The 18884-nt window shown below is 52.1% G+C and overlaps 1 protein-coding gene across 3 annotated transcripts; it reads right to left on the bottom strand.

Annotated features, from left to right (window-relative positions):
* Panx2 (pannexin 2) lies at positions 1 to 10529 on the bottom strand. 3 transcript variants are annotated; one of them, XM_085678852.2, is made up of 4 exons: positions 10289 to 10399; positions 9079 to 9269; positions 1834 to 3297; positions 1 to 1355 (listed from the first exon to the last, which is right to left on the bottom strand). In XM_085678852.2, the coding sequence occupies exons 2-4, from the start codon at positions 9110 to 9112 to the stop codon at positions 1012 to 1014; spliced, it is 1842 nt and encodes a 613-aa protein (XP_085534978.1). In that variant the 5' UTR covers positions 9113 to 9269; positions 10289 to 10399; the 3' UTR covers positions 1 to 1011. The 3 variants fall into 3 exon arrangements, with proteins under 3 accessions (XP_085534978.1, XP_085534977.1, XP_048300848.1); XM_085678851.2 differs by having other exon boundaries at positions 9079 to 9285; positions 10289 to 10368; XM_048444891.3 differs by lacking the exon at positions 9079 to 9269 and having other exon boundaries at positions 10289 to 10529.
* Positions 10530 to 18884: the final 8355 nt, after the last annotated feature.

Here is an 18884-nt window from a genome sequence, read left to right as displayed (position 1 = left end):
TTATCAGAATAGTATTTATTGATATGCTCAGTGCTACCTTGTTAATACTTCGTCACGTGGCGCGTGGCTGAGGTAATAGGGGTGGGGCCAGTGGGGTCTGGACTCCCATGGGAAGCAGCCCAGCCGGCAGCTGGGGACCCGGGAGGGGGATGTGGTTATTGCGTTGTATTTCCTCCCTCACTCGCACCCTGGTGTCTATGTCTGCTCTCACCCACTGCTCACGTGGGTGCCATTCGCACACTCACACACACTCAGGCTCACTCACACCACGCTTGCCCCCTAACTTGCTCATGAGCTTGCTTGCGCGTGGGCACTTGTGCCCTCTGGCAAACTCAAGCACTCAGGCAGGTGCTCATAGCCACACCTGCTGACCTGCACGCTTACACCCACCTCGGCGTGTGACACTCACACACACCATCCTTTGCTTGAAATGCACCCTAATTCTCCTGATGATAAAGAAGCGTGTCAGTTACAGTAATCATAGTAAAATAAAGTGTGTGTCAGGCTATGAGGAGAAAGTGCATGTTGATCTGGACCTGGGGCAGCCCTCGGTTCCCCCACCTGAAGGCATCAGGTCCCTCTGCAGGGGCCAGGCCCTTAAATGAGCGACCCCTGGGGGGGTCTGTCCTGAGGCCAGTGCCACGTTTCTCAGCATCTCCCTTACACACCCTAGGCCGGGCCTCACTAGGTCTGCTGAGCTGTCTCAGCATACAATGAAACCCACAAGAAAAATAAACTCTCCAGCTTGAGGCCCACTACGCAGCGGTGGGAGGGGGGGCTGATGCTGGGGGGGTATCCTACCCCCTACCTGGCACTCTTGCCCCAGCCTGCACCTGTGGATGCCATGGTGAGCCAGGTGGAAGGAGTGCTGGGCCCCGTGGCATGCAGACAGGAGGCTGGGGGTGTGGGCAGTACCGGGTGAGCAGAGTTCAGGTCTACTCAAGGCTAGGCTCAGCTGGGCCATCCCTGGCTCATGCAGAGAGTTTTTGGCGGCCTGGGAGGCCTTGCCCCTCAAAACTCCACAGTACTCACAACTGTCCTTGGCTCCTCGAAGGTGGCAATGAGGATCTGCTGGGGTGGGGGAATGGTGAGGAGGTCGCCCATGTCTGAGGGTGCACAGGGACCTCCATCTTCCTCTTCCCGGGCCTCATACAGCGTGCTGATGTGGAGCAGGGGGTGAGTGGCATTTCGGCTCAGGATGGTGAGGGGGTCAGCCTTGCCCAGACTGCCCGGTGACAGGGGGGCGGCAGCAGGAGCCGCGGGGGGTGAACAGACGTGAAACGGGCCCCCAGATGGAAGCCCTGGCAGGGAAGGCTCTGTGGGGTATGGGAGTTCCTTCTCAGGGGGCGGAGCATCTGCAAACAGGCAGGAACACAGGCATTTTACCATCTTCCTCATTCCTATAGCCCTCCCAGTGTTACCCACGGGACCTACTGAACCCTTAGCATCCACGGACGGCAGGCACCCTTGCATTTAGCAGCCTGCCTGGCTAAGTCTCACTGTCTAGAAATAGCAGGGCTGTTGGCGGAACATCCCCCATCCCCTGCAGCGGCTCACATCTGCCTGAAGTCTGTATTGACCAAAGAAGATATGTTCCCTGGTGACTGCGGTCCTGCCTTCCTCCCCGTCCTCTGCCTTATGGGAGGCCTGCCCTTCACCTTAGGAACAACGCTAACTGCTAGGACCAAGCTAGTTAGCCTGGTTGCCACTTCACCTACATTGTTCTCTGGTGTTTTCTGCCCTGTGTCCTAGACAAAGAGACTGCCAGTTTCCTGCTCAGGGCTCCCTGGGAATCTCCATCCTGCCCCATCTCCCACCTGCCTGGCTCCCTACCTTTGGTGGGTGCTGCAGCCAGGCCCAGCCCACATTCTTCTGTCTGGGACAGAAAGCCACCTTCTTGGCTCCTGGAGGCTGGTAGGGCAGGGGGAACTGCTTCAGTCTTGGCCTTCTTGGTACCTAGGATGTAGGGATGCACATCCAAGGAGAAGTGACGAGTATGTTTCTTGTCAGAGGCAGCAGGTGGGGCAGGGGAGGGACCTGGATCACCTCCACTACCCTTGTAGTGGTGGGCAGCCCGGGCACCAGCATCCAGCAGCGGGGCAATAAGCGTATCTGTGGCTGTCTTCCTGCGTACAGGCTTGGGCTTCTCGGCCTTGCTGTTTTCCACACGCATAATGGCCAGTTGCTCCTTGAAGGGCTGTGGCAGCGGGTTGCTGGTGGGGATCCACTTCATTTTCTTACGGGGCCGCTTGACCACAGGTGGCTCAGCTGAGCCATCGGGCTCTGCAGGGTTGATACTGGGGTCCACAGTCTGGATGCCTGAATCCCGCACAGTGGGCGTGGTGTCATGGTTAGACTGAGCCAAGGCTGCCAACAGCTGCCGCACCACGTTGTCGTACATGAGGTCACTCTCGTTGGTGATGAAGTCCAGCCGATTGAGCGACTTGATGTGGTCACGGTTCTCATTGCAGAACATGGCCAGGATGTTGATGTCGCAGAACTGTGAGCGCCGCCACTGCCGGCGCGTCTTGATGCCCACCTTGTGGAGTTTGTCAAAGATGAAGTTGCTCTTGCGGAAGATGAAGAGGTGAATGAGGTTGACTAGGATAATGAGGTTCATGAAGCAGAGCAGGACAATGTCCACACCTGCAATGATCCGCTGCAGTTGCACGGATGGCAGCTTGCAGCTGACACGCACCGTGGGCCCAGCGCTACCCACTGGCCCGTCAGGTGAGGCTCCCAGGGCACAGGTAAACTCATTCTGCTTCTGGGTGGCATAGTAGGTGCATAGGTAGGAGATGGGCACTACACTGAGCAGCAGAATCAGTACATGCCGTGCCAAGTACAGCTTGGCCAAGAAATTGCTGCGGCCCCGGCGCTCCAGGTACTTCTCAAACAGATTCTGCTCAGGGCTCTTCTCCTTCTCAGCATTCTCGATGATCTCTCGCTTCTCCCGCTCCGTAATGCCCGGCCCCTTGGACTGGATCTGCTTTTCAATCTTGGGGGCCCGGCCCTCAGCCGCTCGGTGGTAGCAGTTGTCAATCTCCTGAAGTAGGAAGTTGAGCTCGGAGGTGAGGCGCGTGGAGGCCAGGAACTCCCAGCCCAGTGCGGGCACGTACATGATGGCGGCAAAGGCCAGCAGTGCGTAGGGCAGGAACTTGTGCTCAAACAGCGATGGCCACAGGCTGGCATCCACGCCGGGCAGCGCATCCCGCAGCTCTGTCCAGCAGTAGCCACGGGCGTACAGCGCCTGGTCACGGGTGAAGTTGTGCGGAGTGTAACAGTAAATTGGTTCCTCTGAGGGTAGAGAGGAGACATGGGCTAGGGCAAGAGGTGGGAGTAGCCTGAGGAAGACCAGGTCTTGGGATGAAGGGCATGGGATAGACCCGATCCCATCTCTGCTCAGACCTATCCCCTGTGCGGGTGGCTGGGCTCTCTCATGTTCATGGCCTCTATAGCCCCACCCACAGAGCTGCTTGCCTTATGCCAGGGCTGTTGCTTCCTAACGGACTCACCCCTTAGGCCAGTTTTCCCTCACCATGTCCCGAGAACAGTGTTGTGTGTGTAGCTCCCATCCTTACAAAGTAGTTAGCCAGGGATTAAGACCTGTTTGGAAGCACTGAGGAAGACCAGAGCTGGTCTAGAAAAGCCAGAAAGACTTTACAGTCTTGTACAGGACAAACCAAGGTATAGAGAGGATCACGACAGGCCATGCCGGCAGCCAGGGTTCCCCTTTCTGCTTCCCACAAGGACCAAAAACCAATCCCGGCCACTGGCTTTGTGCTGTCAGGACTGGTGGCCTGGATGCTCCTCTCTAGCCAGAGGCAGTCACAGAAGTCCAAATTCTGTGAGAAAAGATTGTCTAAGACGGGCGAAAAGGGTCTCACAAGTCTCCTGTCCTGGAGGAAGGGCAGTGTGGGAACTCTGGATGCTGGTGGACACGGACAGCGGATGCTCAGCGGCTGGATGCATCTGCTACTGAAAATGAACAGGGCCTGTTTGCACTTAAGTGGGTACACATGCTCGCACCAGGCCAGGATCAGCCTTGTGCTGCAATCTTACGCCTGTAATTCACTTCCAGAAAACTTGGAGGCTCAAAGCCCACCAGATTGGGTCAAGATCCCTAGGTACAGACCATGGCCACCTGTGGCATTAACCCAAGCCAATTCCTCCTTAGCCAGCTCTTACCGTCAAGCCTGGCCCCAGGGCAGGTCAGCTAGAAGCCTCTCCTGCTCCAGGCTGAAGCCCTTCGTCAGTGTTGAAATCAAGAAGTAACACAATCTAATTGGACAGTCTGTCTGTACCTAGTCTCGAGTTAACGCAGATAGGGAGATGGCAGAGACCCAGCCCAGCAGGAAGACCAATTTAAGAGTTTGAATATGGCCAAGTGGTGGCAGTGCACGCCTTTAATCCCAGCACTTGGGAGGTAGAGGCAGACAGATCTCTGTGAGTTGGAGGTCAGCCTGGTCTACAAAGAGAGTTCCAGGACAGCCAGAGCTGTTGCACAGAGAAACCCTGTCTGGAGCCCTCATGCCCCAAGTTTGAATATGAAATTTTCTGTATAGGTTCATGCATTTGAACATCTGTGCCCATCAGGTAGCACTGTTTTGGTAGGTTTGTGGCATCTTTGGGAGGTGGGGTCTAGCTAGAAGCATGAAACCGGGGGAAGACTACAGGGGTTGTATGCACCTTGATGTGAATGAGCTACAGCAGGAGTCACCCTAGCCATATGCCTTTTCCCCATGTTGGAATGCATTTCCTGAAATTGTGAACCAGACCAGATCCTTCCTCCGTTAGGTTGTTTCTGCCACAGCAACTAGAAAAATAATCAACAGACATTAATCACAGTTGATGCCTTCAGGGGCCCAAGAGGTGGGGGACCCCACTGGCTGCATGTTCTTCTTGTAGTACCAACATTTAGGGGTTCTGGCCCCATTCTAGTTTAGCCTAGGACCTTGGTCACCTTGGGAGTATATCCATCTATCTACACAGTCACATATCATGAGGGCTCAAAGCAGCTTAGGGCTCAAGGACTACCAGAACATAAGTACCCAGTCAAGGAGAGTCCCAAAGGCAGGGCCAATGTGGCCACTGGTCTTCCTCAGACGGTCCCGAGAGGTATGGAGGGCCCCAGCAGAGGTGTGGGTGAGTTAGACAGAGTGAGCCTTGCTTAGATGGTCAGGTATTGGGGTTGTTTGAAGCTGAGGCCATGTCCACATGAGAGTTGGGCACCTAGTCATGGTCAGGGGCTGACTAGGAGGCTACGGATAGTCAGGGAAAGCTGATCCCTTTAACCTGAGGTCCTGGAGGACAGGTGTCCAGGGCAGGGTGAGCTGGGCTCTGAGAAGAGCAAACAGGGGAAGCAAAGGAATCAGCTCTCTTGGTTGGAAAAATGGAATTTTATTCACATATATATAGATTTTGTCCTTACAGCTGATCCCTAAAGCCACAGAAGGTTGCGTGGTCTTCTCTCTGCAAATTTGTCTCCCACCCTGTATCAAGCCAATCCCTACGGCCAGCCGAGCTGCAAGCTGGACAAGCGAGTGGAAAGACCCCCTGACTCCCATGGGCACATTCAGTGGGGCCAAACTCCTCCTTTGCTGGCCTGTGTCTGCAGAGGCACATGGTGCTTCTGATGGCACAGCTGATACCAAAGGACCTAGAGGAGTGCAAGTGTTCAAGCATGGCTGGGTACCACAGGGTGGTGATGCTGTGGACTCGTCGTGCTGGGCCTGAACTGGGCAGGATGGCAGGTACCCAGACACTACAGTGGCTGCACGGAGCTCTCCGACTGAGGCCCCTCTTGTGGGATTTCCCGAGTCTTGCCTGGGTAAGTACAGGTGCTCAACGAGGAGACACACAAAAGCTGGACCGTTTCAAGACAGACAGGGCTATCTCTGGAGAGTGCTGTTGAAGGATCCTGTAATGTGTATACTTGGGCTCCTGGGAACCCTGCTGTTCACGAGTGTGCACTGGGGCTCCTAGCCAAGGAAACTGCTTGCCAGTCCAGCACTGACACTGCCTACCCCGTCACAGTGGCATGGAGCCAGCAACAGTAACCACAGGGCACTAAGTGCGTGTTGGAGCCTCCAGAAAAGCAGGTCTAAATAGTATGAGCACAGACCTAGAGGGTTTTTATTTGGAATTCTGTCCAGGGTTGGGCTGAACTTGAGCCTAGACACAGTCCAGCCCACTCCTTGGGTCCAGTCCACATACAGCCCAGCTCACTTGTGCCTCTGTCACTTGTGGAAGGAAGAAAACCTTTCAAGGAATCCCTGGTTCTGCTGAGGCTGCTGGCTCTGGCCAGTTCAGAGCTACCACTGTCCTCTCAGCTCCCCCAACCCCAGGACAGGTACAGTCTTTCCAAACTCCTTCATGGTGGAATGACAGCTCCCAAGATGACCGTATCATGATTTCTGGGCCCTGTTACTGTGTCGCTTTGTGTAGCCAGAATGATTCTACAGCAGGAATTAAGGACTTTATGGGAGATGATCCTGGATTACCTGAGTGGGACAATGAAATCACAAGAGTCCCTTTCAAAGGCGGGCAGGGGTGGGTAGAGAAGGCCTGAGCCAAACGACAATGATGTAGTTAGGTCCTGAAGGGGAGAATGAACTTGCCACAGGAAGCTCCAGAAGGACCAGCCCTGCCTGCATTTTACCCACATTGTAATACTCACTTCTACAGAACCGTTTCTCTTAATTTTTAAACATGTGTGTGTGTGTGTGTGTGTGTGTGTGTGTGTGTTTATGAGTATGTATGTGGGCGTTATGTGTGCCATGGCATATGTACAGAGGTCAGGGGACAACTGATGGGTATTGGTTCTCTCCTCCTACCCTGTGGATTCTAGGGATCAAACTCAAGCATCTTTACTTGCTAAGCTACCTCACCAGCCTCGTTTGTTTGCCTTTTGGTGTGTGTAAGGTGCCGGGGGTCAACCTACAACCTCCAGCACGCGAAGCAAGTGCTCTGCTGCCCAGCCACACCCTAGACTTGGACATTGTTTGAAGCCACTAAGTTTGTGCTAGTCCGTTCCCGCAGTGTGGGCAGATAACAGGTGGCCCTGGCTTCTTGCAGGCTGACTGCCTCATCTGTGCGTGTAGGTGGGGGTAGTACTCTATCCTAGCGCTTCCTGCAGTGCTATGGGCGGATACTTCTGAGTGCTGCAGGCCTGTCCCATACCTGGGACAGAAAGGGTTGACTTTCGGGGGCCAGTGTCTGAGTGCCTCCACCCCACAGGCCCCCTATGAGATCCATCTTGCTGGGTGGGATGCCCAGGAAAAGTCCAGAGGCCAGGTGCAGGACTCACCTGTGCTTATGGGTACAGGGTGCTTTCAGCTGTCCTATTTTAAAGAAGAACACTAAGAATGAGACACATACTATGTGACATCCCACTTTCTATGAGCTGGATGGTCACACTGAGGTGATACCCAAAAGTTCCCCCAAGTCCCTGGGACCTGATTATCTGACCTCCCAGTCTGGGTCTGAGTAGTCTGGTGACTCTTTGCCTCCTCCCCCACCCCCTGCTTCTGGACTTTGTGTATGGGCTCCCCACTCCTGCCTGAGTGGCAGGGGAGTTACTTCATGGCACTTCTGGCCCCTTCACCAGCTGCTCTCTAGATGGGAGCCCTCTGAGATTTTCCAGGGCTATCCCCCCCCCCCCCACTGCGACCTCTACCTCCAGCTCTGGCGGGGTCAACAGCGCTGAGCTCAAGGAAATTCATTTTAGCACAGTGGAACCCACGACAAGGAGGGCAGACTCCTCCTCAGAGGGTATCCACACAGCACCCTCCGCTGACGTTCAGGATTGAATGCCCCATAGGCAGAATCCGGGTGTATGCAGGAAAAAAAAAAAGGAGGGACTGTTGGTCATACTGGTTACAGTACTAGCAGTGGGGTGGCTGGCTTAAAACAGCAGACACGTACTTCACAGATCAGGAGGCCAGAAGTCCAAAATCCTTCAGGCAGGTCCCAGTCAGAGCCCTGGCACAGGGTCCTGAGTATGCACCTGTCCTACCTTCTCCTATGTTCTCACTGAGAGGTTCCCACACTCTGATGGGCCTCGGGAGAACGAACCATTAAGGCACCCTTTCCCCACACTCGGTTCTCTTGTGTCTGAGGTCCCTGGATGCTTCTAGCTTCTATGGGGGCAAAAGGATGGTGAAGAGCCACAAGAAGCTACTGTACTGTTCTGAATATCAATCAAAGGCAAGAGAAGCAGTTAATGCTTCAAAATTGTGCAGGAAGTCAGGGAGAGCAAAGGGTAGGATTAAGGCTGGTTGTTCTCCTAGGAAAAGAGCAGGATTCCTGGTCAACTATAGCTGCTTGTCCATGCTGTAGCAGGCCAGAACCCCTCCTCATACTTGCAATAGGACTAGCTTAGCATGGGTATATGGGCTTAGACATGTGGGCCTCAGGAGGGCACAAGCATTTCTGAGAGAAAGCATAGGAGGTTTGAAGGAACAGGTCCAGGGTCAGGACTGACTCTGGGGACATCCTGATGGTTCCAGGCCCAGCTGGATGCAGGGTGTTCGGTGTCCTCACAGGTGACAAGCCGGGTTGGCAGTGTCTGAGGGTAGGGCTCACATCAAGGGATTCACCGAAACGGCCCAGTCCATGTATATACCCACATCTGAGGTGACCCTACTATGTGTGTTATAAGGAGAGCTGTGGTCCCAAGTATCTGCTGAATACAGTCCTAGCCTATACCTGTGGACTGACAGAAAGTCTGTGTAGATGTAAATGAGAGTGAAGTAGAGTAACCCCAACACTAAGGTATCATTGTGACTCAAGGGACGGAAACAGACATGGGGGAATCCCCAATAGTGGGCAGACACGAAGTGTGGGTGATACAGCGACAGGCCAAGGAATACCAGAGATGGTCTGCAGCTACTAGCTAATCAGGACGAAAGGGTCCTTGTCATCTCTAGGGCATTCACAGAGAACTCAGCCCTGCCCACACCTGGATTTTGGGCTTCTGGCCCCTAGAACTACGAGGCACACGTCTGTTGTTGTAAGCCAGCCACCCCATGGCCGGCATTGTGACCAGCTGGGCCAAAGGCCCCTTTATGCACACACCTGGGTGTGACGGGAGGCCCCACTGTGCCCTCATTCTTCTGTCTTGCTTATGGGGACATCTAATCCTGAGTGTCAGAGCCTTTGGTGTGCAAGGATGGAGACCAGGAGAACTTCCTCCACCCTTGAGGTAGTGTTAAGCAGTCTGAAGGACGCCTCCTCTCAGGTTGGACATCTCTAGGTCCTGGAGTTTCCTGAAAGGTAAGGCACCTGTGGAGGATGGTGGAGAAACGGGTATCAAAATACCTGCTCGTGTTGCCCAGGAGCTGCAGAGGGCAGACCGACTTGCCCCTCCAGAGGAACTCTAGAGCCCTGGCTGCCTTCCTCCTGCTGTGAAACTGGCACCTCTGGGCCACAGATTAGTCCTGTGCATGTGGATACCTAGGCTTGAGTCCTTGCCTCAGCTCAGCCCCAGGTAGGAGATGCTATTTCCTGTCTATGTGTGAAACCAGAAGGCAGTTCCCTAGTGTCTCCAGTTGGCTCACTGGGCTGTTCTGGTTTTATCGCCTTAGGCAGGACCCACGGTGCACGGGCACTTTCCTGGGTATGACCACAGTTGCACTGACATGCTTCCTCTTACACCAGGCCCCCCTGACTTAACACTTCAGTCTCTTTCCTGACCTGCCCCAGTTTCCACCTACACCTCCTTTGCCAGCCAAGGGTGGCCTCTTGGGCCATCACTGCTTGATGTCCTCCAGGGTCAGCCATGTCTGGCCTCTTCTGCAGAAAACCTTTGGAGGGGGGTACTTCAGAGCTCCTCAGGAGTACCCTCACTTTCCTATACTATCGGCCCCGTGAATTCCGCGAAGCATCATGGGATTTTCACTATCCCTGGGCAGTGGCTCTCAACACTTACAACATCCTTCTCTGGTCCTCATTGGCTACTCCTCCAAGCCTCAGTCCACACTGTGACATTCTACAACTCATACCCCAAGTCCCAAAGACAGGCCTACTCCCCTCGTGGCTGGAGGCTGCAGGAATGCAAAGCCAAACAACAATAAAACTGAGTAGGGCTCTCGAGGAGGCCTTGTCTCCCTTCAACCCCTCCTGCCAGACTGAGGTGCTGCCCAAGGTCTGGGATGAGACCCGAGGGCAATGCCTCACCGCCTGGCCAGGTGGGTGCGGTCCAGCTGGAGCGAGCTGCCTGGCGCTGAGAGCGAGCGCGCTCAGAGCGCTGGGCGCTAAACACCTGCGGTCGCGCGCTCTGCCTCACCTGCGAAGTTCTTGGTGAAGACCAGGGTGACCAACAGGATGGGTACCAGCACGGTGCCGATGGTGACCACGCGGTCGAACGGCAGTTCCAGCTTGAGCTGCAGCAGCAGCGCGGCCAGCGCGCCCGCCTTGTCGTCCTGCGAGCCAGGCAGGATCAGCTCCCTCAGCTTCTCGCCCGCCAGCAGCGCGGTCGCCATGTCCGCCGACTGCTCCAGGAGGTGGTGCATGGGGGGCGGGGGCGCGGCCCGGTGGGGTACGGGCGGGGGGCGGCGGGGGGCGACGGGGACTGAGACCGCGGGGGCGCAGGGCGCGGGGCGCCGGAAGGGGGATGTCAGCGGGGATGCGGCGGGGCTCGGGGGTCTGCCGCCCCGCGAGAGGGGTCGGGCTGCCAGGGCGCCGGGCCGCCGCCGCCCCCTCTGTGCGCTGTAGCCGGCCCGCGCCCTGCGTCCCTCCCGGGGGCGGCGGCGGCTCTCCTGCCTGGGCCGCGGGGCCCGCTCCCGCCGGGGAGGGGGGCTGTTTACCTGCGGCAACTCCGCGGCGTGGCTCCGCCCCCAGGCCCCCCCACCTAATACGTAGCTGCGGCGTTGGCGATGACTTTGCAAAAAAAAAAAATTAAATAAAAAATTTTAAAAAATTAAATGAAATGAACGGAGTTCATAGTGACCATCCTCTAGCATCAGGGTTGGGCCGAGCACCGGCTCCTCTAGCCCTGAGCACTGAAAGGGATGGATCGCCCACTGTGGGGTTAGATCTTGCCTAGTGACCTGAGGTTTGGGTTTCTAGTTCTACACCTCAGCTCTCTTGTTCCTACTGGACCCTGGGTCCCTCATGAGCGCAGAGGCTGCTCTGTGAGGTGTTGCAGACATGGGCAAGAAAACCCGAACCTCTTTTCCCAGACTAGAGCCTGCACAAAAATGTGGGATGTCCTCTCCAAGGCTCCCTCCCACATGCCTCTTTACTGCAGCCATGCCCCTGAACCCAGGGGCGCTCAGTTAACCGCTGTGATGGGATGTTACCCTGTCACCCCATGCGGATATGCATGCTTGCTTGCTAACCCAGCACCCAGCTACTTCACCCACAATAACATTCATGGAGCTGTGCCAGCTCGTGGGGGCTTCTGCCATCACGCTGATTGTCTGCCATGACGCTGATTGTCATCTGACACCCTGGGCCACCCACAAGTGCTGTCCTCAGGAGCTACTGTACACAAACTTCTGTGGCCTTGGCCTCCTGCAGGATTCCCTGGCTCAGTATCCTCCATCATCATCTTTCTTGTCTTTGTGTGTGCCTGAAGTAGTAACTTCAGTAACTATCCATTAGCTATCTGGAAACTTCTCCACGGACTAAATCAGAACTTGGAGGGGGGCAACTGTCCCCTCTGTGGTCCGACTCTGACCCTTACCTGTGAAGGATGCATTGTTGCTTCCACAGATTTTATTTTCACCTTACTCCCTGCTGTTGTTAACCGCATCTCACTCCCCATTCCTGGCTGCACTAAGATGCCCCAGTTACCTATGACAAGCCATCACCCTAGGTTTCCCATGCAGTCATTTTGAGGCCCTCTGAGTATTCCCCGCACCCTCCTTGGCTTCTCAGAAGGACTGTGCTGTTTATGCTCCATCAGCCTACCTTCCAAGCTCTGCACTGCTTTCTGTTTGCCCTTCTCTGATGACTGGGACTTTTGCAGACTGACTGACCACTTCTTAGTGAGTTATCTTTCTCTGACCCGTAGTTCCTTCATTTTCCAAATGTCTCCTTCATTAGCTATTTGGACATGCCTCTCCAAGGACTCTACCTATCCACTCTGAGTGGACAGCCTTTTTTTTTTTAAATTATGTGTATGGATGTTTTGCCTGCATGTATGTATATGTACCACCTGCATGCAGTGGCCACAGAGGTCAGAATAACTCCTTGGGACTGAGGTTACAGACATTATAAGCCACTACATGGGTGCTGGGAATTGAACTCAGGTCCATGGAGTTTTCCCCAGCACTCATGGGCACTAACAACAGTGTACAACTCCAGTTCTAGAGGACTGGATCCTTCTTCTAATCTGCAGACACTGCATTCATGTTGCACAGACATACATGCAGGCAAAATACTCATATACATAACAAAATAATAAAGACAAAAATCAGTGTTTAAATGGAGTTGCCCAATAGTGGGGCAACAACGCCCCTACTAGATACCAGAGGCTGACAAAGTCTAGTACCAGGAATGGGTTACTTCTTTTGGAGTTGTTGATCACTGAATTTGTACAGATTCAAAAATATTACAGGCTACTACCATTGTTCTTGGTTACACTACCATTGTTCTTGCTTACACTACCCTTGTTCTTGGTTACACTACTCTTGTTCTTCGTTACACTACTGTTGTTCTTGGTTACACTACCCTTGTTCTTGGTTACCCTCCAGAACTTGATAGTAAGATCCTAGTGCTGGATATGCTAAGTATACTACAAGGGGAAGAAAGTAAGCAACAGTCTTATCTAGTTGTGAGCCCTGCAAGCTATAATGGCTGGTCTGGTACAAAATGCCCAACCCCCTGGCATCCATATGAAATGTTGGGCGGAAAACTCCATTCCAAGCCCCCTCCCCTGGTAGTGGCCACAGTCCAGACTCCACCTTCAAGAAAGCCCACCAAATTGTGACCCCTCCTTAAGGAAGGTCAAGACCACGCCCACAGGCTATTCAAACTACCCCACAGAGAATGAACATGTGGTCTCCTGGTTTTCCGGGGTCTTTCGGTACTCTGCTCCCCTCTCCATGTTTTCCTGGGGGGCCACCCGGGAGTGCTGGCACCCATTAAATCTGGGCATCTTCTAAGTTTGGTCTGATTTGGTCTGATTGGGATTACTGTGATTGGCGGAGAGGATTGTTGGTCAAGGAAAAATACTTAACAACACCCACTGATGCAGTGGTGCTATAAGCATCGTGGGAGTAACCAACCATTTCTAATCGGTGAATCCATACCTGGAATGTAACATGAGGGCCGGCTTGTTGGGGTTTCCGTCCCGCCCGGTACCCCAACAGCCGGCAAATCCCAAAGAGAAATTACACACAGGACTCCATAAGGTTATAAACTGATTGACTCATTCGGTCAGGCTTCTTATTACCTCTTATAACTTACATTACCCCATTATCCTTATCTATGTTAGCCACATGGGCTCATTACCTTTCTCAGTGTGACAGCTTACATGTTGCCTCTTCGATGGTCTGCGCAGGAATCGCAGAGGAACTTCCCTGCTTCCCAGAATTCTCCTGTTCTCCTTGCTCCACCCCTACTTCCTGTCTGGCTTTCCTGCCTATACTGCCTGCCTGGCCAATCAGCATTTTATTAAAATATGATTGACAGAAAACAGAAAATTCTCCCACACCATTTCCCTCTTTTTTTTTTAAACAAAGAAAAATACCCATAGTCCATTTGTTGGGAATGTGGGCGTAGTATTTCAGGCTACTTCCTGCTGGTTGGGGGCGCTGATGATCTTATGGGGACCTAAAGAAAATTTAGAGTTATAATCAAGTCCTGACTGGAGTATCCTGTGAGTCTTGATCATCTCAGGCAGTAGTCTTGAATCTGTTCTGGATGTAAAACTCAGACATCTGGGCCATCTATTCCTGTCGGAGATTTTTCAGGTGGCCTCCCTTGGTCAAAGGTGATTTTTCTTAACTCTGAATAAATCCAAAGCCTCTCGTTTTCTGTGGAAACAAAAGCAAAATCTCTTCTCCAAAGTAACATACCTTTTGACTTCAATTTTGAAGCCAAGGTATTTTCAAAATTTCTATCTTGGGTTAGTTCAGCAGCATTTATAAACAAAAGTCTTTTAGCAGTTGTTGCTCCTTCCTCAGCAATCAAACAATTTAAAGAGAGCATAATAGCATACAGTATGAACATTCTCTGTGTATTTTCCATCTTTATATGGCTTTATTTTAACCTCTATTTCTTTTATTTTTACTTTTACTTTTTGAGACAGGATCTTTGTATATCTTTGTCCTGGAATAACACTGTAGACCAGGCTGTCTTTGAACTCACAGAGATCCTCCTGTCTCTGCCTCCCCAGTGCTGAGATTAAAGGTGTATGCTACCACACCTTGAACTCACAGAGATCTGTCTCTGCCTCCCAGGCATTGGGATTAAAGGCGTGTACTACCACACCTTGAGGTCACAGAGGTCAATCTACCTCGACCCCTTAAAGTCTCAGAGGTCAATATGCCTCTGCCTCCCAGTCATTGGGATTAAAGGTGTGTACCATCACACCCAACTACTCTCTTTCTTTCCTTTTAAGAACTTTAACTTTAAACCTGCATATATTTTTAAAACACTGTAAACCATTTAGAGGTTTTCTTTAACTTTGAATCTTTCTTTTACTATATGTCTCTCTTTTTCTGACCATATGAGCCTAAAACCATGGCTTTGATGGCTGGATCTAGCCCACTCCCCAGCTCTCCAGTCTCATGGCTGAGATACCAGCCAGAACTGTGTTCACTGCCACAACTCTATGGCATTTCAAGGTCCTTGCTAGCAAGCAAGCTGCATCATTCTGCTCACAGACCACACTCAGTCGGACTGCCTGCCTGCAAGAGTCAGAGTTTGTCCTGGCAGGACAGCCCAGAAAGCCGGCACTTCAAAACAGCACAGCTTTTTTCCTGCTACGACCGAAAAGCATGCGCTCTGCTCTCCACCAACAGCATCCAAGTGTTTCGTGGCAGGACCTCCCAATGAGCTGCAAGGTTTTGCAGCCAAGGCTGAGTCAAGAAGCCTCTCCTAGATGAGAGCACTTGCCCGCCTCTAGCAAGCAGAGCAGAACCGAAAAACTGCTGCCACCAAGAAAACATACCCCACTCTACTCTTTCCCAAACTCTCCCAGGCCTTCCGTGGACTCACCTATCCACGTCTGGGCGCCATATGTAACATGAGGGCCGGCTTGTTGGGGTTTCCGTCCCGCCCGGTACCCCAACAGCCGGCAAATCCCAAAGAGAAATTACACACAGGACTCCATAAGGTTATAAACTGATTGACTCATTCGGTCAGGCTTCTTATTACCTCTTATAACTTACATTACCCCATTATCCTTATCTATGTTAGCCACATGGGCTCATTACCTTTCTCAGTGTGACAGCTTACATGTTGCCTCTTCGATGGTCTGCGCAGGAATCGCAGAGGAACTTCCCTGCTTCCCAGAATTCTCCTGTTCTCCTTGCTCCACCCCTACTTCCTGTCTGGCTTTCCTGCCTATACTGCCTGCCTGGCCAATCAGCATTTTATTAAAATATGATTGACAGAAAACAGAAAATTCTCCCACACCACTGGAAACCATTGTTGGGCCTAGAACCTGCGGCTAGATGAGTCGCAGGCTCTATGGCAGATCCCACTACTATTATTCTGCTAAATGAACATTGTATTAATTAATCTAATTAGTGCATCTTTCCACCCTCATCAATGAAGTTTCTATTTGCAGTAGATGGTCATTAACACAGAGACCCACAACTGGCTAAGATACAGAGAATAAGAGACTGGAATGCTCAGCCCTAAATTGGGACATGGACATCACATCTGTCTCCCAAGGCTCAGGGATCATTGCTGAAGAGGGGGCAGGAAGAGTTTGAAGAGTCAGAGGTGGTGGATGAATACAAGGAAATAGTGTCCTCCAGAAACAGCAGGGCAGCTGCATATATATGCAAACGCATGTCAGTTCTGGCAGCATGAATAAGTCCCTTGCTGAGAATAAGTCTCAGCGTGGAGACATGAGTTAGACATGAAGTCTCACCGCTAGCCAGGGAGCAAGCGGCAGCAGATAGCTGCTGAGGAGTCAGTTTAAGAATGTTGTTCTGGCAAATGGACCACATTCCAGTAGAAGGCTGCACATCAATACATGGGCTGCACAAATTGGACTTGATGGGTGAAAAGGGGGGCACAAGCAGGGTGGATAGAGTGGGGGATGATCTGGGAGGAATTAGCGGGAGGGTGAAAATAATCAAAATATACTGTATGAAATTCTCAAAGAGCTAAGAACAACTATTGTTGGACTATTGCAAGATGCATTTCCAATTCAAATTTTACCTCCATGTTTAGTTTTTGTGAAAATTGGCAACATTTTGATTAGGCTCTTATATAGCATTAAGAATGGAAATATCGGCACAACTCTTGTGTCGTGTTCAGCTTCATGGGATCACAAATCAAAGCAACTAGTACTTTCTGTATCTGAGGTGAGCTAAGTAGTCAGAGGCCATTCCACACAACACACAACTCCATTTTAAATGTCCTGAGCAGGCAGCATAGGGCTATTCCCCATCCCATCACTCTCTCTTGGGAACTGCCACTTCGCTATAAGGCCAGGGGCATCAAGTGTTTGCTTGGACTTCCTTGGTCAGAGCTCATCACTCATCTTCTAGAGCCATGGGTAATGAACGTGAAATTTCATTTAGGGTACAGAACAGAAAATATATGTCAAAAAGAAAGAAAATTCACATTTCCTTTCATTCTGATCGACAAGCATAATATTTTGTACTGGGGTTCAAATCTACGGAGAGTGGAAATACAGGTTCGGGGAAAAAGCACCATGTCTAGCTTTGCAGGATGTCCTTTTGCTGGGCAACAGTAGTATAAAACGTTAGCACGTTTTCACCTCACACAAGATACTGACAGGTGGCTCTGTTATGCCTTGGAATGGCAAAATGTACATAATACTTGGAATGACATTGTGAGCAGCCTTTTAAAAACGAGAAACTGGGGCTGGAGAGACAGCTTAGTAGTTGAGAGCACTGGCTGCTCATAGAGGAACCAGGTTTGATTCCTAGAACCCACACGGCATCCAACAATCAGCTACAACTCCAGAGGACCTGCACCATCTTCTGCGCTCCGCTGGCACTGCACATCAAATGCCTACCTGCTTACACATGCTTCTGGTCCTTGCTTGGCAGGGGGTCACACTGGTCTGGGTAGAGTTGTCACCCCTGAGAGAGGGCCTTCTGTACTCAGTATTTCCTGTGGCTTCCTTTTGTCATCCCAATTATGCAGGCTGCTGCCTGCTCTGTATAATGTCCCCCACAGTGATCCCTCCTGGCTTCTATTCCTGACTGAGATGCTGCTAACCTTGGCCCACCTTGCTTATGCCTTTGATTCCAGCACTCTCTAGATTTTGAGGTGTATGCCCTACACCTGTCTCAGCCATAGGATGTTCTGTTCAAGCGGGAACAGATGTGGTTACCCTGAGCTGGGTGGCTATTTCTGGGGTAGAAAGGTGCTGAGGCCCATGGGTTCATGACTATCTTTAGATGGGTACTCAGTAGACTAGGTCACTAATGAACTGTCATCTACTTGACATCCCTAATCACTGGCTCCCTTCCTAGAACCTGCTAGCTACCTCTTGGTGTTAACCCTGTCATTGTTCTTGCCCTCGCTTGCTCATATAGCTAAGGTCTAAGGCCTTTCTTGGTGGCCACACTGCAACTGAGTTCTGATCTGGAGCAAAAGATGACACAGATGTGGAGGCCTGACAGCAACTAAGCTGAAAAGGCTAACTAAGGGGCAGCACCTTCAAGGATCCAGAGGCCATGGGCAGGATGAAGGTTATGGTTTTTCCTGGGATGGAGAAGGGTCATGAGTACTGCTGAGGGCATCACTATGCTTGCCGAGGGAAGAATGGAGAAAGTTGGCTGGAGGCTGGCTGGCCTGTGCTGCTCTCAACTCCATCCAAACAAAGCCCCTCACGTAAGACTCTCCATTCTCTGCCTGAGGAAAGTACCTTGCCCATTGTGGTCCTGAGGTTATTGCTCTTGGAATTTTGGGGGGGACTATCCCTCTGTGCTCTAGTTAGCCAGGTCCAGTCCCTACGGTGGAGGGGAACACTGTAATAGGATGGGTGCAGGCCTTTAGAGCAGAAGCCTCTGTGGGGATCTCTCCATGCACCCAGGATCTGGGCATACGGGTTCCATCAGCCCTGTGCAGTAAGAGGTGCTGCAGGACTGAGGGAGTGGGAACTCTTCTCGGGGAGACAGTCCTCACCTGCACAAAAGGGCTGAACTCCACACTGCTGCTCACCGGGTTTGGAAAGACCCCACCTCCAAGTGCAGTTCTTCTGGCAGCAGTGCCTACAGCAGACCATGGCAGAGCCACAGAACTTGTCCTGGCCTCCCCTAAGCTAGAGGGAGGAAGCTTGGTGAGATTTTACTTCTTTTCTTAGTGCCTCTAGAGTACGGACTTGGAAGTCCAGTTTGGTCCATTAAGGAGTCTGTTTCACCTAAGGCATAAAGGCTCTTACAAGTTGGCATCTACTTGAATGCAGGGACAGGCCAGGGAGGACAGGCAAGGCTCTAGTACGGGCCTTTACTGACTGCCCCTTTCCAGAAATACTGGGGTCTAGGTGGGCTTTGTCCCACCCAACACCCTCCTCAGTTCTCAGGTGTTGCAACACAGCCAGCTGTGGCCTGTGGTTCTCAGGTAACTGGAGCTGGTGTCTTTCCTGTTGTTTCATATACATCTACATCAGGACAGAGCAGATGATGGCAGAGCCAGCTCCAGAGATTGTAGCCAGCAGGGTGCAAATGAAAGACAAAACCCTTATCACTGATGCAGGTGGACTCAGAGACAGAAAGAGG

Source organism: Myodes glareolus, chromosome 19, assembly GCF_982192425.1.
Source record: "Myodes glareolus chromosome 19, mMyoGla1.1, whole genome shotgun sequence".
In the NCBI taxonomy this organism is placed as follows: domain Eukaryota; kingdom Metazoa; phylum Chordata; class Mammalia; order Rodentia; family Cricetidae; genus Myodes; species Myodes glareolus.
This window is presented reverse-complemented; position numbering and strand designations above follow the sequence as displayed.